The following is a 24,951-nucleotide window of genomic DNA, read 5'->3' as shown; positions in this document are numbered from 1 at the left end:
TGGCTGTTGCTAAGCGACAGGACGCTCACCCGCCCCCGCCCCTGTACTGCTGGTCCTCAGCTAACAGGAAAATACAGCAACTTTACTTACAACAAGCTAATGGACAATTTAGAAGCAAATTTCTAAAGCTGACACGTGTAAGTTGTGTGTGTGTGTGTTTTTTTTTTTAATCGACTACAGCATGTCCTGGTCGTAAAGCGTCATGTCCGACGAAGAAACGGTTCCGTGTTTCCTGGAGGACGACAGAGTGAAGTTTGTCGAGCAGAAAGTTTGTGAGCTGCTGCGACTGAGCCGTCAAACCTGGGAGAAGAGTTCCGTCAGCGAGGACTTTCAGACGCTGCTGAAAGACTTCTTCGAAAAGGAGTCACTTGTGTTTTTCTCCTTGTCGACAAAAGGTTTTCTGGTCGCTTCCAATGAGGTACGGTTCTTCCAGACTCTCCAACAGGTCGCAGACATGTTAGCATGTCAGAGCACAGGTGTAAGAATGATTTAAAAAACGCTGGCTCACTGTTTTTTTTGTGTGTATTTTTTGTTTTTCTTTAGACTGACAGCCCCAAATCATTCATACCTATGCCAAAAATTACGTTATTAGTCAATTATTATTTTACTAATTAGCTTCCTCTGACCGGAAGTGACATAAAAATGACAATCGTGTTAAAACATTTTAATTATGATTACGTTTTTTTTTCTCCAGATTTGCACAAAAGATGACAAGTCAAAAATTATTTATACTCTTTTACATTGTCCAAAGAGCCCAATAAAAGCCAAGAGTCAAATTTTAAATAAATAAATAAATAAATAAATAAATAAATAAATGTTTTATATGGATATAAATGATTTTGGGGCTTAACTGTAATGGGACTAAATCATGGTCAATGTTATTTTTTTCCTACTGTAGCAAGTCAAAATGTCAGTGGGGAAAAGATTCGATTGGTGTGTTTAAATTAGACTTGTACACTCGATAAGTGTAGCACACTTACAAAGTGTAGAAATTGATGTATTTATCGTGTCTTATTTCATTTCAAAGTGTCATTTCTGATGAAACATTATCATATTTTTTCAAATGCAGGTCCCACCTGCTGCTCAGAATAAGCAGCTCTATATTCTTAAGAGCAGAGTTGTTATTATCAACTCTGAAAACTACAGGGAACTTCTGCTTTTTGGCCTTTTGTCTCCATCGCTGCTACAGCAGCTGTCATGCACAGTTGAGCAGGTGATTGATACACTGTCTGTCATATACCTGTACATCACAAAATACCATTTTGTTCCATGTGCTGTCAGTTATTTTTGCAATGCACATGCTTTTGTGTTTGAAAATGTGTCTTTTCACAAGGTGTGTGCTCCGCTGCTGTCAAACAACAAAAACCATCAGATGTGGCCCAACCTGATGTCTGAAGACATCATTCGCCATGTTCAGAGCATGTGCAGTAAGACATCAGTAGTGCGAGGTCAGGTTTTAGGGAAAACTATCCTCCCTATCCCAGCTGCAATGGACTGGATGGAAAAATTATACAGCAGCTTTAAAATGTAAGAAAACACACACATACTGCTTTATTTTTGTTTATACTGTAAGTGTTAGGCAATATTTAGCTTTAACTGTCCCACTCAGGTATGAAAACTATGACAGGGCGCTGGCCCATGCCATAGAGACGCAGGTCATCAACTGGACAAATCTGATCCAGAAAGTTTTAAAGGAGGATTCGTCAGATCTACTCAAAACAGGCTGTAATCCAGGACCCAGTGCAGAGCTCAAGTTTTGGGCTTCGAGGAAGAGCAACGTCGAGAGCATTTATCACCAGGTTTGCTCCTTTCTCTTCCTGATCTTTACTGAAATATAATTGAGTTGATTTTTATTCAACTCTTTGTTAAAGTGTTTCACAACTTTCACTTGTAGCTTCAGAGTCCCGTTGTTCAGATGATGGCTGAGATGTTAGAGATGATGGACAGCAGCTATCATCCAATCATCAAGACTCTAATTGGAAATGTGTTTAATGGTAAGTTTAGCTGGTGTCTTTTCAAAGAGAACACACTGGAGTCTTTAACATATTATCTCCATCTCTATAATGCAATTTTAATTTCTTTCTTTGATTAAAAAGCCCTTCAAGAAGCCCAGGACATTGACCTCCATCTGCAGCCACTCCATGCACAACTGTCCCATCTGGAAAAGAAAGGGTTTCCCCACATGGACACATACATCCCCGCACTTTTCCACTTGCTCTTCCTCATCTGGACCAAATGCCAATCTTACCAAAGACCTGCACGCATTGTGGTGTTGCTACAGGAACTCTGCAATCTGCTCATTGAACAAGTAGGAATTTTCATTTTCAACTTTACTAGCGACGGATTACTCAGTGACACATACATGTGAGACTACTGTGGATATGATTACACAGTGCATGCTGTCAGTATCAGTTTATTGGCTGTCCATGTGAACAAATTCACAGATTTAAAACCTTTCACCCTGCAGGCTTCTACATACCTCTCTGCAGATCTGCTCCTCAGAGAAGATCCAGAGGAAAGTCTACAAATGGTAAGGAGCGCGATAAAAGTCTTCACATGTTTTAAAGACGGCTATCAGACCCAGAGGGAGAGGCTGGCCAACCAAACGAAACACGCACTCTGGGATTTCCCATCCGCCCTGATTTTTTCACGTTTCAACCACTTCTTTAATCGTATGCTACAGTTGGAGGTGAGTTCAGATTTGTGTTGTATTACTCAGGTGTTTCACTGAGATTGTGATTTTTTTTTTTTTTTAATATGGTTTTGTTTGCTGTTACAATGTGCTTTCTTTGCAGGACTTGTTTGAAATTATGCTGGACTTTCAGAGGATGGAAAAGCTGGAATTTGGTGGAATTAAAGGGAAGCTGCATAGCGAGCAGGCTGCCAAGATACTCAAAGAGTTCAGTAAAGACTGCCAAGCGCTGAAGCAGAGTAAAAACAGCCCACTTGACTTCAACTCTCAGGTAAAACTCATGCCTGAAAGTCTAAAAATTTGTCTTCAGGCATTTCTAATTTTAATTAAGATTGAACAGCTACTGCTTGATGGTGCAAACTCCACGATTTCACACTAATTTCCATCATTAAATACCTCTTCTATTTTTTCCATTAGGGTTTTGAAAACGAGTTTAAGGATTTCAAGATGAAGATTTTGGACTTTGAATGCCGCCTTGGAAGCCTTCTGTGCTTGGCTTTTAAAGATTGCTCAGGACTGGAATCAGCTTTGAAAGTAAGCACAACTGGGTGCTAGTCTGATGTTAATTGCATTACTGATAATGTGAATAGTGAGTGATGGAGCTGCATCTATTTTTTTTGGCCTTCAGATGCTCACTGTTGTTGGACCCTTCCTGGAGAAAAGGCAAATTCGACAGATATTCAGTCCCAACTTTCTCCTTCTTCAGCAACATTTCAGAGAAGAGCTGGAGAACTGTAAATGTCTGTTTAAATCCCAGCTCAATCAGGTATTTGGTGTTAAAACTTGATATTAGAGATATGCAGTCAATGCACAGGAGGTGTTGTTAATTTAGCTTTTTTCTTTCTTTGTCACTTTTTTGTTTTTTTTTACAGATGGAAAGCGGTCTGACTAAGAACATGGCTCACACTTCTGGAGCTCTGAAGTGGGCAAAAATGCTCAGAGAACGCATTCAAACACCGTGGGAAAAAATCAGACTGCTGTTTGACATGTCAGTAAAAACGTCATTACCAGAAAGATTTACAAATAGATACGTGGAACAGACAAGAGATGAGTATTTAAACAATATTTCTAGGCATGCAGACGGTGTGGAGATGGTGAATGAACACAACATGTACACGGAGATGTTGATTCTGCTGGACCAGTACGAGGAGAGGATTTACTCCGACTGGTGTAATGGTTTGGAACAGTCCTGCCTCATCAACCTGAACCAGCCTCTTATCTCCAGGAGTCCCTCATGTGGCCTGATCTCAGTCAACTTCAACCCAAAGGTAAATGATTCAGTCCTTTAAATATGAGTCAAATTGGTTCCCACTTCTGGCATTCGGTCAAGAGCAAACTGAGTTAAGGCGCAAAAAATAATATTCTTCTATTCACTGTAGTCAATTCATTCCTAGACTCAAACTGTGTCTCTTTAAATTTCCGCAAACATTATTTTCATGTTTGTTTGTTGTTTTTTTTAATCATACTGCTGCCAGACTTTGTCACAAATCCAAAAATGGAAACATCTTGGCAGAGAAAAGACTTGTTTTTTTTTGCAATTACATTTTCCATTATTATATTCTTCAAAGATTTCTGTTACAAACTGTTTCACCACCACCCCACTGTGACTATGTATGTGAGTTAATCACTGTTGCCTTTCACTTCTCAGCTGGCTGAAGTCTTGAAAGATGTGAAGTATATTCAGACGCTCCATCAGCTCGACATCCCTGCAGCTGCACTGACTGTTTTTGAGAAGCGTGACATGTTCACAAAGGTAGGAGACAATCACGTTCAGTTAAACAATAAGCGATGTGTCCTTCTTGTTATCATTACATTTTCTTCACACTTGTATCTTCCAGTATTTGAGCAGTTTGCAGCTGTTAGTACAATGGTACAACAAGCTTAAGCAGACAGTGTTAGAGGTGGAACTTCCCCTCATTAGAGCTGAGCTGGAGTCCGTCGACCTGGAGCTGACCAGAGCGGAGACCAGTCTGACGTGGCAGGACCAGGACTGCTGGAGCTTCATCAGCACCACCAAACACCTCGTCCAAGACCTCGTAAGCAGAGTGAGTAGAGCCAAGGAGAACTGTGACGGCATTCAGTCAGTGATGAAGGGATGGAGCAAGCAGGCCATGTTTTGCAGAAAAGACAACAAGAAAGGCTCACTCATACAGCTGGAAGAGAGAGGAGACTGTGTCGGTAAGAAGAACGGCTCCATGACGAAGGATGGAGACGTCATACATGAGCTGGTGCAGGTGTGTATTCAGGTTTTACATCAGTATTTGTTACAGCACAATTCAAGTTCCATTGAATTTAAAACCCTGTTTCTTTACATGTTGATAATTTCATAATTTGTATTTTTGCTTACCTTCAGATTTGGTGTCCTTTCCTTTTCTTGATGATTCTGATATGAGGATGTAGATTCTAAACGCTTGCTTCTAAATTCCCTATACCATGTATCTTGAAGTTAAAATTCATTAAAAACACACTTTTCTTTCTAATGTTAGTCTGGAGTTTTTGACACTGTTAGCTTCTTAACTTTTTATGTAACACTTCATTTTTCTCTGACATCTACAACTTATTTTACTGCCTCTATTTTAAGATATTCCAGCTCTTGGGAAGCCATTTAAATAACAATATGCTAGCTGTTCTATCAGATAAAACCCCATTTAATTAAATTTGACTTCCTGCACTATCCCTTCAAGTCACATAAACTAAATATTGATATTATTTCAGCGCCAAGACCTTGTGCTAAACCTCTCTCCTGTATTCTACATTTATTTAGGAGAATATGGCCCTCTTCCATGCTGATCCTGCTTCAGAAGAATGGCTGTCCTACCTAGAATATATCGATGAAATGGTGGTGGAGGGACTCTTCAACTACATCAGCCACTCTCTTCAGTTCTTTGCGGACAACATGGCATCGTGGCCAAACCAGGCTCCTCTGTTTGAGGCCCAGTTGTTGCTGAACGGCTCAGGGATGAACTTCTGTCCCTCGATGGAGCGAGAGGCAGGAGATGGCCTCTATGAACTGGTGGAGGGACTGCTTGGAGATATATTCAAGACTTCAGTGAACGTCAGGAGAGTGGCCGCTCATCTTAGCATAGAGAGCTACCAGGTACATTAACACAAGTTTTTTTTACTTACTCGAGCGCTTTTTTTTTTTTTTTTTTTTACTATTCCAGCAAAAGTTACACAACAATGTCAAAACAATATATTATCTTTCATAAAAACGGGGGAAAAAATAAACAAATAATAGAATCAGCATTTTTCCCAGTGCCCACAGGTGCTACTGGTACTGCAAAAATCTCCACAAAGGACTCTAGAAACACTAGATGTTTTACTACTTAAATTTCTTTAATGTGTTTCAATACTTGTCATCTCTCTGCTCTATGAAAACACAGTCTGCAGTTCAGCCGAGGATTTTGGTTGTTTTAGTTTTTTTAAGCCTTTTGGGTTGTTTTCCGGGGTTTTTGTTTAATTTTTTTATTTGTTGGTTTGTTGGTTTCTGGGTTTCTGGCACATGAGCGTCTTGCCGTTTTGAAATTTTGCATTTTTTTTTTTTTTTTTGTTGTTTGGGTGTGTGGCTTTGTTTAATTTTGTCTTTTTTGCTTTTTTTTTTTAAAGATATCATGCCTTTCAAATTGGTGTTAAGAGGGTTAAATTAGTGTGCATTTAACAAAGTGTAGTAAAAACTGAAACCAAAACAAAAACATGAGATAATATATCTAAAGTCATTAATGATTGTTTATTCTCAGAAAGGGGTACGACGACAAGAAAAAAAATGATAGTTTTTAAGTTTCTGACTCTGTAAAATACATTTGGTGACTTTTCAAAAAAAAATTATACTAAACGAAAACATGCCTTTGAAACATATCGGCAGTTTTGGGAGTTCAGAGGATTAATCGTCTGTGTATGACATTACTAGTTCTTAGAAACTGTAATAAAAACTATAGTTTTTCTGTCTTTTGTAGCAAAATTGATGGTATCAAAAGGAAACTATAATATCTGAATTGTTTTAAATGACTGAACTTGTAGAAGGAACACTTCTATTATTTCTACGTAAAGTGAAATTTCTTTTTAGAAATGTGTTTTTGTACACTGTATGATTTATAGCCGTCAAAACAAATCAATCATACAGATATGTTCTATTTCAACCCCCAAAAGTGTACGTCTTACTGTAATAAACTTGCCAGACTCATTATGGGGTGTTGTTCTCCAAATAGTAGATTCTCCTGATGTTTCATGTCATGTAATATAACTCTTACAGGATGTAATGGATGACATGCTAGATTTGTTGGACCTGAGGCAAGAAATAATGGAGCGAGTGGAGAATATCCTGAAGAAAGCGATAAATTACCAGAGGAAGTTTGATTGCTATTCCCACCTATGGCAAGATGACAGAGCTGAGTTTCTCAGCCAGTTTCTCCTGTATGGACGTGGACTTACAGCAGAGGAGATGGAGGCTCATAGAGCAGATGTGCTTCCAGAGACCCCTCCTACAATCGATAAATTCAAAGAACAGGTGAAAAGTTTGTGAGCCTTGTGGGTTCTTCCAACACATGGACGTTTTATATTGTAGTATCTAATATTGTCTTAATTTTACAGATTGATTATTATGAAGATCTGTATGCTGAAATTTCCCAGCTGGAAGACTTCAGAGTGTTTGATGGTTGGTTTCGGGTTGATGTCAAACTCTTTAAAGCCAGCCTTCTTAACATCGTAAAAAAGTGGAGCTGGCTCTTCAAAGAGCACCTCTTGACATACGTCACTAACAGGTAAAAGGAGTTTCTGCATGACTTTTCCATTCAGACCCAACTGTGACATCAGTTGTTCTTACTGTGCAAGCTTTCCCTCTCAGTCTGGATGAGCTGCAGAAGTTCATCCAAGCCACTGTTGAAGGGTTAAACCACCCTCTGGCTAAAGTGGACCACCGTGCCTTTGTGGAAGTCATGAGTCACCTGTTGGCTGTGAGAGACAGACAGCAAACCACTGACAAGATATTTGGGCCTTTGAGAGAAACAATGAACCTCCTGGACCGATATGGTGTGACCATACCGGAGCAGTTCTACTCTCAAATGGAGGTAAGGAACGGGTTGACTATCTCAAAACTTTCAATAATTAACACAATGCAAAAAGAATGAAAATACTAAATATCCTTCTCCAGGAACTCCCTGAGAAATGGGGCAGCGCTAAAAAACTGGCCTTAAAAGTGAGGCATGAGGTGGCGCCCATGCAGAATGCGGAGGTGATGGTTTTACGGAGACGATGCATGGATTTTGAGGTGACAATCCGCTTTTAGTTCTTTTTTCCAGAGATATTGTATCTGCACATGTGGAATCGATTGTATTATATCCCCTCCAAAGGGAAGAACATGAAACAGTTTTTTTTCTGTTTTTCAGGTAAAACAAACCAATTTCAGGGAGATGTTCAGAGCCAAGGCACCGTTCAGTTACGATGCAGTGCATCCCTATGTTGGTCTGGAAAAAGTAGGAGTTTAAGAATGCTTTATTGTAGGATAAAAATGACACCATGTTCTGCTGTACACTTTGGGTGACGATTGCCATGTGTTTTCTAGTCTGAAAAAGCAATCCAGGATATGGAGAAAGAAGTGGCAGAGCTGCAGGAGTCCACAAACCTGTTTGATGTTACCATTCCTGACTACAGAGACATCAAACTCTGCAGACGAGAGATCACGGTCCTCAAAGAACTCTGGGACATAGTTGTGTATGTGCAGGTAAGTAGTTCAATCTGTATTATAACCATTTAAAATCATGTGTCATTCTTCTCGGAGGGGGATGGAAATACAGCTAAAGGCCTCATCACTCTACTACAATACCTCAATAACTAAATGACACGACCTGCCCGTCCTCTTGGAGATTGTTGTAGAGTCTTTGAATACCCTGTAGCCTCTAAATGTCCCCATTAAGCCCCCCTCAGCCCATTGACCCCTCTGCGTGTGTCTTTATCTATACAGAGCAGTGTGGAAAACTGGACAATGACCAAATGGAGGCAGATAAACGTGGACCAGATGGATGCAGAATTGAGGAGGTTTGCCAAGGTGAGGTCACCAACAGTGCTACATCACACCAGCTCATCTCTCCTGCTGTCTTGCTGTCATGCACCATTGCTGTTTGTAACAGATGCCCCTAATAACTAATTATGTTTACCTACCTTCTGTTTGTGTAGGACATACGGAAGCTTGACAAAGAGGCCCGCGCGTGGGACGTGTATTCTGGATTAGACCTTTATGTAAAGAACTTGTTGACGTCACTGCGGGCCGTGAGTCAACTCCAGAACCTGGCAATACGAGAGCGCCACTGGGTGCAGCTAATTAGAACAACGCAGGTGCATAAATACACACAGCAGAGGTTTTGCTATAGAGCAGCATTTTTTTCTTCTAGCATCATAGAAATGTGAGATTTTGTATCGTTCTTTTTAAACAGACGAACTTTACTGTGACGGACAGCACCACCTTGGAAGACCTCTTGGCTCTGCAGCTCCATATGTTTGATGATGAAGTTCGCAACATAGTGGATAAGGCAGTCAAAGAAATGGCCATAGAGAAGGTTTTTCTTCACCTATGAATACATCATAGTCATTACTGTTGTGTTTCATAATCACAAATTATATATTGTGATAGGATTCCTTGTCAAGTGTTTTTGGATTTAAATTCAGTTTCATGAGTTGTGGTGAGATTTGATTACAGGACGAGATATTCTTATTATGTGACTTTGTAGCAAACTTATTTGCCGTCTGGGTGTTACTATAAACATTATTTCATATTCCTCATGTTTTGGCTTTAGAGAAATGTGCTGAACATTAAACAGGATTTTTTAGATTACTTGAAATCCAGATCTACACCAGTTCTTGACAGCTGATCCAGAGATATCAGTTGTTTGAAGTTAGAATGCATATGAAAAAAGCAATGACAGGGAGCTCAAAGCTGACTTTAGGAGCATTTGTAAATCTAGCACAATGCAAATACAGTTGGGAATGCGTTTTGTATTATTATAACATTGTTGTATGCTGGTTTTTATTTTAGGTTGTAACAGAAATAAGTCAAACATGGGCATCCATGGAGCTTTCATATGAAGAACATTACCAAACCTCTGTGCCGCTGCTTAAATGTGATGAGGAACTTATTGAAACTCTAGAAGATCATCAGGTAGGTATCTAAAGGGATTTTACGTGTTACCCCACAACGTCGAAAAATGCATAATGGCTGTAAAAGCACAAGAACTTGTTCTCGACATCAGTTGTCTGTGAGAAGCACTGATAGTTAAGAGCTGAATAGAGATGAGACTGCAGAAAGGGGCCGCCCTGTCTGAGTGTCTAACAGCACAGCTGAGAGTAGAGAGGTCCCTATTCAGGCCTTAGATTTATAGCTGCTTGAGAATACAGGGCATTGTTGCACCATGGCGGTCTTTGAACATGTACACCAGATGTATGAGGAGGGGGGTTACAGCCAGCAATTAGAAGTCTTGCCACTTTTAGTGCCTCCATCTTTGTTTAAATAGTCCGTTTCCCTCCCCCACTTTTTTATGGCCGGGCATGCTGATGAGGTGGAATGTGTTTTCAAATAAAAATGATTAATGTAATGATGTCTGGTCATCAAGATATGGCATTCTCTTACCACAGATTGGGTGGTGGTTTGGTGTACTTGGACCAAATCTTTTAGATTGCTCATGTCTCCATGTCCTTATCCTCAAGGTTCAGCTGCAGAGCGTCTTTCAGAGCAAGCATGTAGACCACTTCTTGTATCAGGTGGTGGAGCTACAAAAACAGCTGACTGTGGCTGACTCTGTGCTGATGGTGTGGATGGAGGTCCAAAGGACGTGGGTCTACCTCGAAAGCATCTTCAAAGGCTGTGACGACATTTCCCAGCAGCTGCCAGCAGATTCCCAAAGATTCCAAGCAATAGATGCAGAATTTCAGGTCTGCACTTATTGCCATTTGTTCCCAATGAGCATGCAGTGTTGTCATCATTGTAAACATTTTATTTTTTGTTTTTATAGAATCTGGTTAGAGCAATTTTGTTATTTTTGGCAAATCTTGAAATGAGACTTGCAAAATTAAGAGATTTTGACTTCATTTCATGAATTTTCTGTGTTTCTCATTCACACTTTAAGGCTACACACTATAGATATTTTACTATTTGCCTATTTGCTCTATGAAAAACAGCCAAAAAGTCACAGATTTTTCTTTTTCTTTTCTTTCAGGAGTTAATGTTGGACAGTGCTAAGACTAAAAATGTCATCGAGGCCACCAACAAACCTCGTTTATTTGAGAAGTTAGAGGATCTGCAAAAAAGGTTCATGCTTATTTCAATTATCTTTAATTATACTTTTTGAGGTTTTCTGCTTACTGTTGGTGTGGCCTCTTCCTGACAGGCTGGCTTTATGTGAGAAAGCTCTTGCTGAATACCTGGAGACAAAGAGAGTTGCCTTTCCACGATTCTACTTCATTTCATCTGCAGACTTGTTGGACATCCTCTCTAAAGGGAGTCGTCCCAGAGAGGTACATTCAAGTAGATTTTGCTTGTTTTGAATAGTATCTCTGTCATAAATAAGTGTATTCACTGACTGTCTTTTGTAGGTAACTGTCCATCTGTCAAAGTTTTTTGACAACATGTCAGATCTTGAGTTCGCCAAAAATGAACAGCTGGATAATCCTAAACTTGCTGTGGGCATGTACAGCAAAGAGAGGGAATACGTCCCATTCCAGACTGAATGTTGCTGCAACGGACCGGTAAGATTATATTCAGTACCAAAGAAGGTTAACTAGCTATAAAACTTCACAAAATAACTTACAATGCTTTACATTAGGTGGAGACTTGGCTTACTCGTCTCGAGGAGTCTATGAAGGAAAGCGTCAGGGGTCACCTGTTTGAAGCTGTTTCTGTGTATGAGGACAGACCCAGAGAGCAGTGGATTCTCGACTTCCCCGCCCAGGTTGCTCTCACTGGATCTCAGATCTGGTGGAGCAATGATATGGAGCTTGTGTTTAAAAGACTGGAGGAGGGATTTGAGTCTGCACTAAAAGACTACAACAAGAAACAGGTACTTTTTACATACTAACATTTAAAGATTTCAATTAAATGCAGCTTTGCAAGAAAAACCTTTACAAATCTTTTCAACAGTGAAAAGAGGTTGTTGATTCGATATTGTCTTGATGGAATACGGCTAATTGCAAAATGTGGTTTTAGCAAATCATAGCTTTCTTTAAAATACACAATATGTTATCATGATATTTAGTTTTTCACATTTTCCATAATGGCATCATAATCACATCAGAGTCGGTGACCTGAGCCGAGCTCGTGGAGCCTCATTGTGGCCTGTGCTCACAGTTGTATTATCACTCTTGTCAGTTTCATCAGCACTATTAAAGGTTAACATGTCCTTGGCTGCTGTTTGAATAATCTCTCTCCCCCTTCAACCCACTGCACTGATTGGATTTGCTGTCATACAGGACCAGGGACAAATGACATCCAGTGACGTTTTAGTCAAAACAAGAACACAAGACTACTTTTGATTGTCTTTAAAGTACACAGGGTCCACTTTGGTCCACTGCATGCGTGTGATGTGTTCTGCATGGATTGAAATTTAATGACTTTGAATACTTGACAGTATAAGTGAGACAGGAAACTTGAACCAATAAATGCTGTATCAGATTGTTGCCACTTTCATCCCACATGTAAATATAAATTGCCACTCTTTTCTCAACTTCTGTCTTTTTTCCTCAGCATTGCTTTGAATCTGTTTTTTCCCTACAGGTCTCTCAGCTCAACTTGTTGATCGGCATGCTGTTGGGAGAGCTGAGCTCAGGCGACAGACAGAAGATCATGACCACATGCACTATTGATGTCCATGCGAGAGACATTGTTTCCAGCCTCATTGCTCAAAAGGTTGACATGATTGAATCATTCTGTGACATTAACGCCTCATTTTTGAGCCAATTTCGGCATTATGACCAAATTAACTTTTCTTGTGATTTCTAAAAGAACCTACAGTACATAACACATTTTACGATTCAAATATTGTTGTTTTTTGTTTGTTTGTTTGTTTTACAATTAACATGTAATTTATTCAAAATTGCAATCCATACAGCCACAGTTTGGTTCTTCATTTGCAACCAATGTGCACCACAAAGAAAAGTCTCATTTGGACTTAAAACAGACCTGAACAGGAACAGCACAATTCCTTGAAATTTTCCTCAAAATTTCCTTAAAAACAGATTTAATTGCAAACGACACACAACTTTAACTTCACTAAATAGATTAAAATATAGACTGAAAGCTTAGACTGAAACAAGACATTTAAATATTCTGGCCATCGTAACACCTACATACCATGTTTCTTGTGACATTATCTTTTTCACATAGTTTGATAGCATGACTTTGTTCTCACAGGTCACCACCTCGCAGGCCTTTCAGTGGCTCTCCCAGCTTCGACACTGCTGGAACGAGCAGCTCCACCATTGTTGTGTTAACATCTGCGACGCTCAGTTCCTTTACTCATACGAGTATCTTGGAAATACACCACGTCTGGTCATCACCCCCCTCACAGACCGGTAGCTCTTTTGCTGAGTTTTCAGTCTATGCATGCAATCCAAACACACAATTTCACAACTGTGCTAAGCAATGATAAACATCACATTTGTGTATGTCTTGCCAAGCGTAGGTGCTACATCACCTTGACTCAGTCACTCCACCTGACCATGAGTGGAGCCCCAGCAGGCCCCGCTGGAACTGGGAAGACTGAGACCACGAAGGATCTCGGCAGAGCCATGGGGGTCATGGTGTACATCTTCAACTGTTCTGAACAGATGGACTACAAGGTGAGAAGTTCAACAGATCAGAGTTTATAATGGTTACTTTTGGTCAGTTTTTGTCTTGATTTAGATTTTTCAACCAAGAAATATATTTTAATGCAAGATTTCTTTTTCGTTTATGTTAAGTCCATTGGAAATATCTATAAGGGTTTGGCCCAGACTGGAGCGTGGGGCTGCTTTGATGAATTCAATCGTATCCCTGTGGACGTTCTGTCTGTTGTAGCAGTGCAGGTGAAAACCATTCAGGATGCCATTCGTGCTAAAAAGAAAAGGTGAGCAGTTGAAGCTGAGCACGTAGAGTTTTCATCAACTATACATTTAAAAATCTGTTAACATTGTGCACCATCTCACAGGTTCCTGTTCCTTGGTAAGGACATTGTCTTAAAGCCTTCAGTTGGCCTTTTCATCACTATGAATCCTGGCTACGCAGGCAGGACAGAGCTACCCGAGAACCTCAAAGCTCTTTTCAGGTGGGAATGATACAGTAACCATATTTACAGTGCAGCTTTTTTCAGCATTGAACTCACGTCTGCTCGGTCTGTGTCCTGCTGTAGGCCTTGTGCAATGGTGGTGCCTGACACTGAGCTTATTTGTGAGATCATGTTGGTGGCAGAGGGCTTCCGGCGGGCTAAGATTTTAGCCAAGAAGTTTATCACTCTGTATACTCTCTGCAAAGAACTACTCTCCAAGCAGGTAGGATAAAAAAACACTCAGTTGCACCTTTATATTTCACAATGCTGGATCAGAACAGAGGGCACAAACAATAAATCTTTTTAGCTGAGGCTCAAAAGTACAGCAAAGTATGAAACAATTCAATAAATCTCATTACTTTGGGTGGCATGATTGATGGTAAGTGTAACCACAGGTGTGTGTTCTTTTCTTTTTCTCGTTAGGACCACTATGATTGGGGTTTGCGTGCTGTCAAGTCAGTTCTGGTCCTGGCAGGAGCACTGAGACGAAGAGACAAGACAAGACCAGAGGATCAGGTGACTTTACATGTCTATGTCATGTCATAGCCATGTGAGAAAGATACATTTCCTTATATAAGTGTGCACATTAATTCTTAGGTGCTCATGCGTGCTCTGCGGGACTTCAACTTGCCTAAAGTTGTGACTGAGGATGTGACCATCTTCTTGGGATTGCTGGGAGACCTGTTCCCAGGCCTGGAGGTGGAGAGAGAGAGGGACTGGGAATTTGAAAAGGCCATCCGGAAGACCACACTGGAGCTCCGACTGCAGCCCGAGGAGACATTTATCCTCAAGGTTGGACTTGTATTGGTGTATACCTACCGAGAAAAAAAGAGACAAAAGAATCTTCTTGTAAACGTCTTCACTTTTGTCAGGTGGTGCAGCTGGAGGAGCTCATGGCAGTGCGTCACTCCGTCTTTGTTGTTGGAAATGCAGGAACCGGGAAAAGCCAGGTTATAAATTTTTATGCTTCAAATGTTGTGAAAGTAAATGCTCACTTCAGTTTCGCAACACAGATGTCGAATATGACATATTGACTTTTTCCACAGATATTAAGAGTTCTGCATAAAACCTACATAAACCTGAAGAGGAAACCTGTGTGGAATGACCTCAATCCAAAAGCAATAGACAGAGATGAGCTGTTTGGCTTCATCCATCCTGCAACCAGAGAGTGGAAAGACGGTAAACGGAAAGAAGATGCAAAAATTGCAACACAAGAAACAACTCGGTGCAAATGGTACTCACACCATGCGATCTCTGCTATTCTTTGCAACCCACAATCTCTGCGTAAGGTTTGCTTTCATCACTGATGCGAGAGCAGGCAAACATCTCCCACCTTGGGCCTAAGTGGATTGTGTTGGATGGAGACATTGATCCGATGTGGATTGAATCACTCAACACAGTGATGGATGATAACAAGGTACCTCCCCTCCTGTTCACTCATACACTGTTGTACAACACATAGCAACCAAGGTGGTATAGACAGAAAAAAAGATGTTTCTCTCCCCCCCCCCTCCTCCTTCAGCAAATCACTTCCTGGAGTGTAAGTACTTGGAGGTCCTTTTCCACAGCGATGAATCATGTCACAGTGATCTTGTGCCTTTGAAATATTCTAAAGCAAGTCTGTCAAATCTGATGAGATATGGAGGTGTTTTCCTTATCGTTTGGGTAGAGTCTTGTCCTGTCATATTGACCATTCAGATGTCATAATATTTGGGAATAATATCTTTCAGGTCCTGACTCTGGCCAGTAATGAACGTGTGGCGCTTACCCCGTCCATGAGGCTGGTGTTTGAAATCAGTCACCTCAGAATGGCCACTCCTGCTACCGTATCCAGAGCAGGAATCCTCTATGTTAACCAACAAGACCTGGGCTGGAACCCGTAAGTTACACAGAACCCCACTTTACATGTTTATTCATAATATACATCAGTTTGAGGCTGTATATGTGTCTTGGATTGTCGCTCAGGTACGTAGCCAGCTGGATTGACCAACGAGAACGCCAGACAGAAAGAGCCCACCTCACCATACTGTTTGAGAAATACGTTCCCCGTTGTCTAGAACAGATGAAAAACTCTTTCAAGACCATCACTCCCATCCCTGAGAACTCTATGGTGCAGGTGCATAACAACAAATGTATACAGTGCATGTATAGTATTTCTTCTTTTATTTTAGACCTTTTCATGCATAATATGTCAATATATATTGACTTTCTTCTGTTTCAGACGCTCTGCACTTTGCTCGACTGCCTTCTAACACCAGAAAATATTCCATCTGAATCTCCTCGCGAGATCTATGAGACCTACTTCACCTTTGCCTGCATCTGGGCTTTCGGTGGGGCCTTGTATCAAGATCAGGTATTCATTCAGTTTAATTCAAGTAAATGAAATTAGGGTGTAATAATTCTTACTTTCTTTTAAATATCAAGTTGCGCGGTATATTTCAACTGCAAAGACATTTTTAGCGCTTGAATTTTGACACGACAATAACATATACTGAAGCAGTGTTGGATTTTGGTACCCGATTTAGATTAATTGCGGACAAACTTTGGGGATTTGATTTTTATTAGTGTCAGTCTACAAACACTATAACGTTTTTGTCTGGTTGCCGTCAGTCTCTTTTTTTATGCTTTTAATATTTATATAATTTTGAAACCCCAGCTGTCGCCATCTTTGTGTACGGTTACCATGGTTACGGATGGTATTCTTGTCTATGGCAAGGTTAGCGGAAGAGGTTGAGTGTTTACTCTGCAGTGATACAACAGTCAGACTCTCCTCAGTAAATCCATTTAGCAAACTAAACTAGCGAACTGAACTCTGGAACTGACGCATTCCTTCTGACAGCAACATGAAAATCTGACTGAAAGTAACTTTAATGTTAAACCCACATCACCTGTGTCACATCAGCAGTTTTAGACTTAAATTAACTTTATTGTTTTATAAATATCACCTGCTGCCTGCGTGCTCCTAGTTTGTCTCACTTGTTTTGTTGTCACTTCTTTTGTTTGTCGATGAGTTCAATTCTGTTTCTTTCAAGAATAGCAAGATAGCATCCCTCCTTGACAAAAATGTAAGAAGCTTCCTAATTAACAGCAGTACAACAGGTCAAACTGATAAAACTAGTCAACAAGAGAAGTTTCAGATGGCTTTGATTGCAAGCTGCAGTGCACAATTCCACACATGACGCAAGCCCACTGAAAAATACTTTGGATTATAACAGTACATTTTCTGTTTGTCTGTATTAAACTATGACACTAAGTTCTCTTTTTTTGACTAAAAGGCTCAAAATTCCATTCTTAAAATATTACTTTTTATTTAGTCTTAGTTTAGTTTTCGTCAACAACAAAATACTTTTTTTGTGTCCCAATAACACTAATAAAGCTTAAGATTTATTTCTTGAGTGCTCAAAGAACAACATATGTTCCTCAACAGAAATAAAGGTTTTTCACAGAAAAAAAACAACAACACTATAATTGGACATCAGCGTTACAGGCAACATCAAGAACTGTTGGAAAATGTTATGACATACTTTGTTAATACTCATCATAATAGTTCACTAGATTATTACTCATTTTTCTCCTTGCTTTGTCAAGCACAACATGCACAGCACAGTTCCTTACGTCGAGAGACAAGTGTCTCAAGTGGCCAAGAAAGAGTATATAAAATATAAGCGTAGCTAAATGTAAACTGATTCGATGAATTAACACATAGTATGTCTTGGATGATTTGTCCAGCTCCATGACTATCGGGTAGAGTTCAGTCAGTGGTGGACCAAAGACATGAAGACTGTGAAGCTTCCAGCACAGGGGACAGTGTTTGACTACTATCTGGACTATCAAACCCGGCGGTTCCTGCCCTGGAGTGACACCGTACCTCCGTTTGAAATGGACACTTGCACACCATTACAGGTAAGAACAGATAAAGTACTGCAACTACAGAAAAGTAGGACCCTCAAGAAAGAAACTTTGCAAAGTGGTTTGACCAATAATTCACAATCATAAGAAGCAACCTTCTTAAAGAAAAATAACCAAAAATAAACAATACAGTCATATTAAAAATGTATGCATGCCTCAGTGAGCATAATAAGAGAGGGTGAAGTCGCATCATGAGGTTATGGCAGGGGTGCTGGAATGGATGATAGGCTTGCCACTGTGTCTGATTACCATCTACTACTCTCTGTACCAGACTGTGTGGGGGTGAAGGCATGAGCAACAAGGCTTGAGCTATCACCCACGCTCTTTTGTCTTTCTTCATGCTCCCGCGTACAGCTGTGAATGCTCCAAAGGCTCTTGCTGAGCCATAATTAGTGGGGTTTTGTTCTGAGCAAATGATGCTATTATGACAGAATAGTTGTGGTGTTCTGGGGAAATACAAGAAATTATAAATCACATACAATTCACTGAACACATGTCTGTCAATAAATCACACTCAAAGAAAGCCATAATAACCATGTATGTTTCTGCTCTGTGTCTTCCTGCTGTTTCTATGATTGCAGGCTGTTCTGGTACACACAGCAGAGACTGTTCGTCTTCGCTACTTCATGGACTTGCTGCTGGAGAGGAGACAGCCAGTGATGCTGGTGGGGAACGCTGGAGTGGGAAAGACTGCACTTGTCAAGAACAAGTTAGGCTGTCTGCCAGAGAGTTACATGACCACAAAAGTACCCTTCAACTACTATACTACCTCCCTCATGTTGCAGGGTGAGTGTTTTTTTTTATGTTCTGTGGTGGCACATCAAGAAAACTGTAGCACCATCTGCTGGTAATGATTAGCTTCAGAAAAGGGTGGATTCGTAGGGCACTTTATCCGCATGTGTCTTTTGAATCATTACTTCATTTCTATATGCATTTGCCTTGTATATGTAGATTTTTTTGTTTGTTTTTTTATTTGTGATAAATCACTTTACTTCCTTTTGTAGTGCTGCTGGAGCGGCCGTTAGAGAAAAGAGCAGGCAGGAGCTTCTCCCCTGTGGGCAACAGAAGGCTGATCTACTTTATAGATGACATGAACATGCCAGCTGTTGACAGTTATGGAACAGTGCAGCCTCACACACTGATACGCCAGCATCTGGATTATGGGCATTGGTGAGCTTGAACCACACACACCCACTTAAATCAAGTCAAGTCAATTAATCCTTACACCCTCTATTCATAGACTCTATGTTTGGATAAGAAAACAACAACAAAAAAAACGTTGATGGGGGAAAAACGAAAGAAATCTCAGGAAGATTAAATAGCATCAACACATTTAATTTCCAGTATAGACAACTGGGATGACAAAAATACAGATAATTCGTAAATCTATGTAAAATCACATATCAGTTTTTCATATGTTTCACGTGTTTTGTTTACTCCTTGAAACCTACTTCAATTTCTCTGCAGGTATGGCAGACAGAAGCTGACCCTGAAAGAAATACACAACACCCAGTACGTTGCCTGTATGAATCCAACTGCTGGAAGCTTCATTATCAACCCCAGATTACAGGTATGTTGGTAAAATTGACTTTATATCATCTTCTCTAAAGTTGGCTTACAAGAAAGTTACCATTTTTTCCCCAATACAAATCCTATTACCAGTAAATGTTGGAAGTACATTTTATCAAAATTACAGTATGTGTGAATTAATGTGTCATAGAATTCTCATCGTCAATCCTAAATCCACATTTCTCTATAAAGTAATTAAGAATGCCATCTAGTAATGCATTTAAGTTTTTGGGTTAGATGAAGGTCAGGCCTAAGAAAGCATATTATCATTAGCATATGTTCTGCTGTACATTTTCTATAATATGATTGTGCCTTTCCTCTCCACAGAGACATTTCTCAGTGTTTGCAGTGAACTTTCCTTCGCCTGAGGCTCAGATGTCCATCTTCAGTCAGATCGTGTGTGTCCATCTGAAGCAGCAGTCGTTCAGTCCGCTGGTTCAGAGAAGTGCTGCAGCTGTGGTCCAAGCTGCGATTGTTCTTCATCACAAGATGGTTCACAACTTTCTGCCCACAGCCATCAAGTTTCACTATACGTTTAATCTCCGAGACATATCTAACGTCTTTCAGGTAGTGCTCGTAGTAGGTGAATTTTACTATTGGACTTATGAGGTATAAGTGAAATACTCATATGTCTGTGCTATTAAGGGCATCCTCTTCTCTGGACCTGAGACTGTGAAAGAGAGCGCAGATCTGGCACTGCTGTGGCTCCACGAGTCCTGCAGAGTGTACTCAGACAGACTGGTGGATGTCAAGGACCTGCAGCTTTTCCGGAAGCTCCAGATGGAAGCTGTCCATGAATGCTTTGAGGTAGAATGCAGCTTCTGACAAACACAATAAACTGCTGTTCCTTACCTTCAGATAATGATATTGAACCACAAGATTTTCTTATTTTGCTCGTCTTTTTTCAGGGACTGGAGGACAAACAGGTGAAAAGGCAACCCCTCCTCTACTGCCACTTCTCCCAAATGGGTGACGATCCTTCGTATGCTCCCGTCAGCAACTGGTCTGCACTCAGGACCATCCTCACAGACGCCCTGGAAAGCTACAATGAGCTCCATCCTGCCATGAATCTAGTGCTGTTTGAAGATGCCATGCAACATGTGTAAGTGTAGCTGGTTTCAGTATTATTAAAATAATTACAATGACCACAGTGAGCTTAATAAAACATCTGATGATGAAAACAATTGATAATAATCTGCATCTTTTGAAGCATAACAAAGATTGTGTTGTTACCAGCTGTCGCATCAGTCGTATCCTGGAGGCTCCAAGCGGTCATGGCTTACTGGTCGGGGTTGGGGGCAGCGGGAAGCAGAGCCTGACTCGTCTGGCTGCCTACATATCCTCTGTGGAAGTCTTCCAAATCACTCTGAGTAAGGGTTACAGCATCCAGGACCTCAAGGTAAATACTGAGGTTATAGCCAAGAAAAAAAAAAAAAAAAACACCAAGTACAATATGGCTTTATGTGTAGCCTGCTCTTATGAAAATGTACAGAATAACTGCTGTAGTTAAAATCCACAGCCATATTCTTAAACTACACATTGTAAATATGTTACATAAAGTTTCTCAATAAAAACCCCTAGGTCTGTTTTTCTGCTTGTAAACAAGATATCGATGTAATTGAATTGATGCAGAAAATAATTGTCAATGATGCAGAAAATATTTGTCAGATACTATTAAAAGCCACTGGGACATCTTTTAATATCTCATCGATGAGGGAAGTTTGTCAATTGAATCATTTAACAGGCTTTTAAAATCTTGTGCTATCCAATTGATTATTATATTGAACATTTAATTCTCTATTGGACTTCATATTAGTGTGCAGGCTGTACTGTGAGCATTCATTTATGGCTTGTGTGGTTTTTGTTCAGATGGATCTGGCAGGTTTGTTCCTAAAGACCGGAGTGAAGAACCAGCGAGTGGCTTTGCTCCTGACTGATGCGCAGATCCCTGATGAGCGGTTTCTGGTCATTATTAATGACTTACTGGCAACAGGTCAGAGACTAAATCCATAACAGCCATGCATGTGTGTTTCGCCTGCAGAATTTTCTTCATTCACGCACATTGAAATCATTCTGAGGCTATAACAGTGACTATTCAGTGTCATTCAGACTGTGTTTTCTCTTCCAGGAGAAATTCCTGAGCTCTTCAGTGATGAGGATATTGAAGGTATCGTGTCCAGTGTGAGAGCTGAGGTCCGAGGACTTGGACTGCTGGATAACAAGGAGAACTGCTGGAGATTCTTTACAGACCGAGTCCGACTACAGCTCACGGTTTAGTCTTTAAAATTCCTTGTTTTTTTTGTTTTTTTTAATCTAATAGTGCTTTTAACTTCATGTGCTCAATTCAATTTCATCTACAACATCAATTTGTAAATATTTCTTCTCACTATTAGGAGAAAAAGTTATGGCTATTATTTGAACAAGGGTTTTAATCCTGTATTTGACACCAAGGCAAACATTTTAGAAAGTGAAATAAAATCTTTTAGAGGCAACATATTATTTTTTTTCTGAAGCCTAATAGGCCAAAATATTCAGCTGCAGATGTGTGCTCCAGACTTAAATGGAGAAAACAACTGACCAACACAAACCAAAAATGCAAACCAGATCAATGTTGCACCAAATACGACAGTTTTGATAGCACTTGAAAATGACCTCACAGCTTCGCAACAACAAATTAATGAGAAAATCTTACCAAATACTAGTATTTTTGTGTAAATTAAAAGCACAGCTGCTGTATAATATTATTAAATATGTTTGACAAGCTGAATTGACCAAGCCAGACAAACTGGGGGGTTAAAAGGAAGGAAATTCTTCTCTCAGTACTCGTGTATGCCATCCAGCTAGTGTTTGCGCCAGGGCCTCTGGTAGCGTCACCGTCTGCTCCAGCCAACTGCGAATGTGGCTGCTGTCCACATGCCAAGGTGATGAAAGTGGGGGCGCAGAAGGCTGCCAGTTATGGGTTTCCCTTTCAGAGACGCATCGCTCTGATATCTATGACTTGTGTTGATTCACCTTCGTGTACTTGGCTGCATGTCATTTTTGTACAGAGCTTTTAGTGTACGAGTGAAGTTCGTCTCCCTGTTTTCTTCTTTTGTAGGTAGTCCTGTGCTTGTCTCCTGTGGGCAGTGCCCTGCGTGTGAGGGCTCGCCAATTTCCAGCCCTTGTCAACTGCACAACCATCAACTGGTTTCATCCTTGGACCGCTGAAGCTCTGCAGTCGGTCAGCTACAGGTTCATCCAAGAGATTGAAGGCATTGAGGTCAGGATTTTGAACCCAAGTTACTGTATCTGACCATGTATCCAACCGTAACAGCCAAATTCTGAAAGACATGATCATTTTATGTCTCCTTGCTTTTCACTGTACATCTTGAAACCGTGCATTATTAAAAAAAACAACAATTTTAGCTCCTAGAAATGCCTCACGTATCTCCGATATTCCAGACTGGGTTCAACTTTAATGAACACCTTCTAATTATTGCAGTGCAGCTGGATTAACTTTTCCATAGATCCTTCATCATTAGTTGGCTGCTGAGGTGCTGACAAATTGCTGAACACATGCCTGGAGACTCACAGTGAGTGCAGGCATATCATTGTTTTCCATCATGGCAGTGGAACGATCACAACCCGGAATCATTTATGTTAATGAGAGAAGAGTGATTAAGCACATAACGAGCCTCTAAGGTGGCACAGCTGTCACAACCAGGAAGTGTCATCACGTATGTGAACATGTGCCAGACTATTACTTTCCACTTTTTACACATCTGTCCACATGTGGGTGTTTGCACGCTGAAGAAAAGTGTTTTGTCATAATAGTAGCTTTAGTGTTTAGAGGTTGTGACATTATTAGAGTACTCGTGCAACGTAATAGCAGCAGCAGCAGCAGCACTTCTAGCATTAAGTAATTGTTGAAGCTGCAGCTGTAGTAGATCGGTATTCAAGCATGGATGTAGTAATAAAGTTATGGTAACAGGGACATATGCAAAGGAGAACTTAAACAAGATAATAAAATAAATGATACACTTTGGTTCATGCAAATGATAGTTTAACCCTCTGAACCGTTTTTTTCTTTCACTGTGGGTTCATTTTTCACTACAAAATAAAATCCTGTGCCTCTATGGAAACATAGAAAGCATGGCCAGAAGTATAGAAAAGTTTAAATTTTCTTTTGTGTGGTATGACACAGTTATAATGCCATAAACCACAAAAATAAAAAGCTGAATGTTTTAATGTTAATTTAATTTACGACTGCTACCACTACTACTACTAGTACAAATAATAATAATAATGAGATTTATGATTTATGATTTTGGAGTTAACATTTACAAAATGTTTTCATGTGCCCTGAGGTGTTACCAGTATTATAGAGAAAGAATGGTGACTTTACATGGTATAGATATTTGACTACCTAAATTGTTTGTTTCCTTTTTTGTTTTCTCTCTGCTCTGTGTACACACAGCCTGCAGTTCAGCCTAGTTTAATCAAATAGTCCCTCAGTTTTTGTCACGACTGACGGTCGCAGCTGACTTAATCATGGTTTCATGGTTACTCTGAGAAGCACAACAATTTTTGCAGAATGTGTTTAATGCCAGCGTTTAGATTTGTTGTTTTTTTTTTTGTTTTTTTTTTAAAACATTTTTAAACAAGACATGTAGAATAAAGTGATTTTTGGGGGGGGGGGGAAATGTGTTTTTAAGCTTGGATTAGGTCACATCTTAAATAACTAGTTTGAGACCATCAGAAAGAGGAAAATGTAAATATTCTTTCTGTTTTTACAATTTCTGACTAATAAATGATATAATTTTATCAATTCATAAAAACAAACAAAAACTTCAATAAATGTCTTCCAAAGCCGCCGCCGGTGGGTTTTGGGGTCCAGAGGGTTAAACTAGTGTGCAATTAACAAACTATTTTAAAAAAGTTGAAACAGAACAAACACGAGGCATTATAGCTAAAGTCATTAATGATTGTTTATCTACTTAAAGAGGCAGGAGTGCAAGAAATGAAATGATCATTTATTTAAAGTTAGAAATGCACATCGTGCTAATAGTTGTTAGACGGGGCCAATCAATGAGCTTCTTTCAGATCTTAACCGAACACTGCATGCTTTGTCAAAACGCATTATGTCAAATCTTAATTAATAATGATTTTTTTTGCTGCTGATCATTAACAATGGCTTTTTGTGAGTTATGGTCAGGTTTGATCCTTGTATTCTCTGCTCATTTGTTTTTGCTTTAATTGATCGCTAACTGCATGATTAATGGGGACCATGTGTCATTGTGCACCACATGATGAATACCTAGTTGCAATGTGTTACCACGGCCGCTGTAGACAGTGTTTGGAAAGTTGGAGGACACCAGATCTAATGTAAACAGTGTGCATGTTTTACAAGCTGCACGTCACTGCTCTAAACACATTATTTTCACAGTGGTTTCAAAGCATAATCATTCCTGCGAGCTGCACCTAAATTTCAGATTGAGTAAGTCAGGGCCAGCCAAGTGC

General features: G+C 40.0%; 1 protein-coding gene across 1 annotated transcript in view; it reads left to right on the top strand.

The window, feature by feature from the left end:
- Positions 1 to 1,452: 1,452 nt before the first annotated feature.
- si:dkey-233k19.3 (dynein heavy chain 11, axonemal) overlaps positions 1,453 to 24,951 on the top strand; it is a 39,869-nt gene continuing 16,370 nt past the window's right edge. The window contains exons 1-53 of the mRNA XM_008294823.1: positions 1,453 to 1,527; positions 1,610 to 1,799; positions 1,895 to 1,994; positions 2,097 to 2,308; positions 2,468 to 2,689; positions 2,796 to 2,963; positions 3,110 to 3,226; positions 3,321 to 3,458; positions 3,565 to 3,680; positions 3,765 to 3,960; positions 4,341 to 4,445; positions 4,531 to 4,926; positions 5,457 to 5,789; positions 6,942 to 7,196; positions 7,280 to 7,449; positions 7,533 to 7,755; positions 7,839 to 7,955; positions 8,074 to 8,160; positions 8,250 to 8,408; positions 8,649 to 8,732; positions 8,861 to 9,019; positions 9,118 to 9,240; positions 9,717 to 9,839; positions 10,385 to 10,609; positions 10,894 to 10,985; positions 11,065 to 11,191; positions 11,270 to 11,422; positions 11,500 to 11,733; positions 12,447 to 12,578; positions 13,083 to 13,243; positions 13,354 to 13,510; positions 13,631 to 13,776; positions 13,858 to 13,974; positions 14,059 to 14,197; positions 14,398 to 14,490; positions 14,572 to 14,766; positions 14,847 to 14,924; positions 15,021 to 15,153; positions 15,264 to 15,391; positions 15,705 to 15,853; positions 15,940 to 16,090; positions 16,196 to 16,327; positions 17,704 to 17,877; positions 18,465 to 18,669; positions 18,888 to 19,053; positions 19,351 to 19,453; positions 19,780 to 20,019; positions 20,098 to 20,259; positions 20,361 to 20,554; positions 20,689 to 20,851; positions 21,322 to 21,445; positions 21,581 to 21,723; positions 22,550 to 22,711. Of these exons, the coding sequence (XP_008293045.1) occupies positions 1,490 to 1,527; positions 1,610 to 1,799; positions 1,895 to 1,994; positions 2,097 to 2,308; positions 2,468 to 2,689; positions 2,796 to 2,963; positions 3,110 to 3,226; positions 3,321 to 3,458; positions 3,565 to 3,680; positions 3,765 to 3,960; positions 4,341 to 4,445; positions 4,531 to 4,926; positions 5,457 to 5,789; positions 6,942 to 7,196; positions 7,280 to 7,449; positions 7,533 to 7,755; positions 7,839 to 7,955; positions 8,074 to 8,160; positions 8,250 to 8,408; positions 8,649 to 8,732; positions 8,861 to 9,019; positions 9,118 to 9,240; positions 9,717 to 9,839; positions 10,385 to 10,609; positions 10,894 to 10,985; positions 11,065 to 11,191; positions 11,270 to 11,422; positions 11,500 to 11,733; positions 12,447 to 12,578; positions 13,083 to 13,243; positions 13,354 to 13,510; positions 13,631 to 13,776; positions 13,858 to 13,974; positions 14,059 to 14,197; positions 14,398 to 14,490; positions 14,572 to 14,766; positions 14,847 to 14,924; positions 15,021 to 15,153; positions 15,264 to 15,391; positions 15,705 to 15,853; positions 15,940 to 16,090; positions 16,196 to 16,327; positions 17,704 to 17,877; positions 18,465 to 18,669; positions 18,888 to 19,053; positions 19,351 to 19,453; positions 19,780 to 20,019; positions 20,098 to 20,259; positions 20,361 to 20,554; positions 20,689 to 20,851; positions 21,322 to 21,445; positions 21,581 to 21,723; positions 22,550 to 22,711 (8,409 nt within the window). The 5' untranslated portion in view covers positions 1,453 to 1,489. The remainder of the gene's footprint in view (positions 1,528 to 1,609; positions 1,800 to 1,894; positions 1,995 to 2,096; positions 2,309 to 2,467; positions 2,690 to 2,795; positions 2,964 to 3,109; positions 3,227 to 3,320; positions 3,459 to 3,564; positions 3,681 to 3,764; positions 3,961 to 4,340; positions 4,446 to 4,530; positions 4,927 to 5,456; positions 5,790 to 6,941; positions 7,197 to 7,279; positions 7,450 to 7,532; positions 7,756 to 7,838; positions 7,956 to 8,073; positions 8,161 to 8,249; positions 8,409 to 8,648; positions 8,733 to 8,860; positions 9,020 to 9,117; positions 9,241 to 9,716; positions 9,840 to 10,384; positions 10,610 to 10,893; positions 10,986 to 11,064; positions 11,192 to 11,269; positions 11,423 to 11,499; positions 11,734 to 12,446; positions 12,579 to 13,082; positions 13,244 to 13,353; positions 13,511 to 13,630; positions 13,777 to 13,857; positions 13,975 to 14,058; positions 14,198 to 14,397; positions 14,491 to 14,571; positions 14,767 to 14,846; positions 14,925 to 15,020; positions 15,154 to 15,263; positions 15,392 to 15,704; positions 15,854 to 15,939; positions 16,091 to 16,195; positions 16,328 to 17,703; positions 17,878 to 18,464; positions 18,670 to 18,887; positions 19,054 to 19,350; positions 19,454 to 19,779; positions 20,020 to 20,097; positions 20,260 to 20,360; positions 20,555 to 20,688; positions 20,852 to 21,321; positions 21,446 to 21,580; positions 21,724 to 22,549; positions 22,712 to 24,951) is intronic.

The sequence above is a fragment of the Stegastes partitus genome, unplaced genomic scaffold, assembly GCF_000690725.1.
Source record: "Stegastes partitus isolate 25-593 unplaced genomic scaffold, Stegastes_partitus-1.0.2 Scaffold998, whole genome shotgun sequence".
NCBI lineage: Eukaryota > Metazoa > Chordata > Actinopteri > Pomacentridae > Stegastes > Stegastes partitus.
The sequence above is the reverse complement of the archived record's forward strand: the minus strand, read 5'-3'. Positions and strand labels throughout refer to the sequence as shown.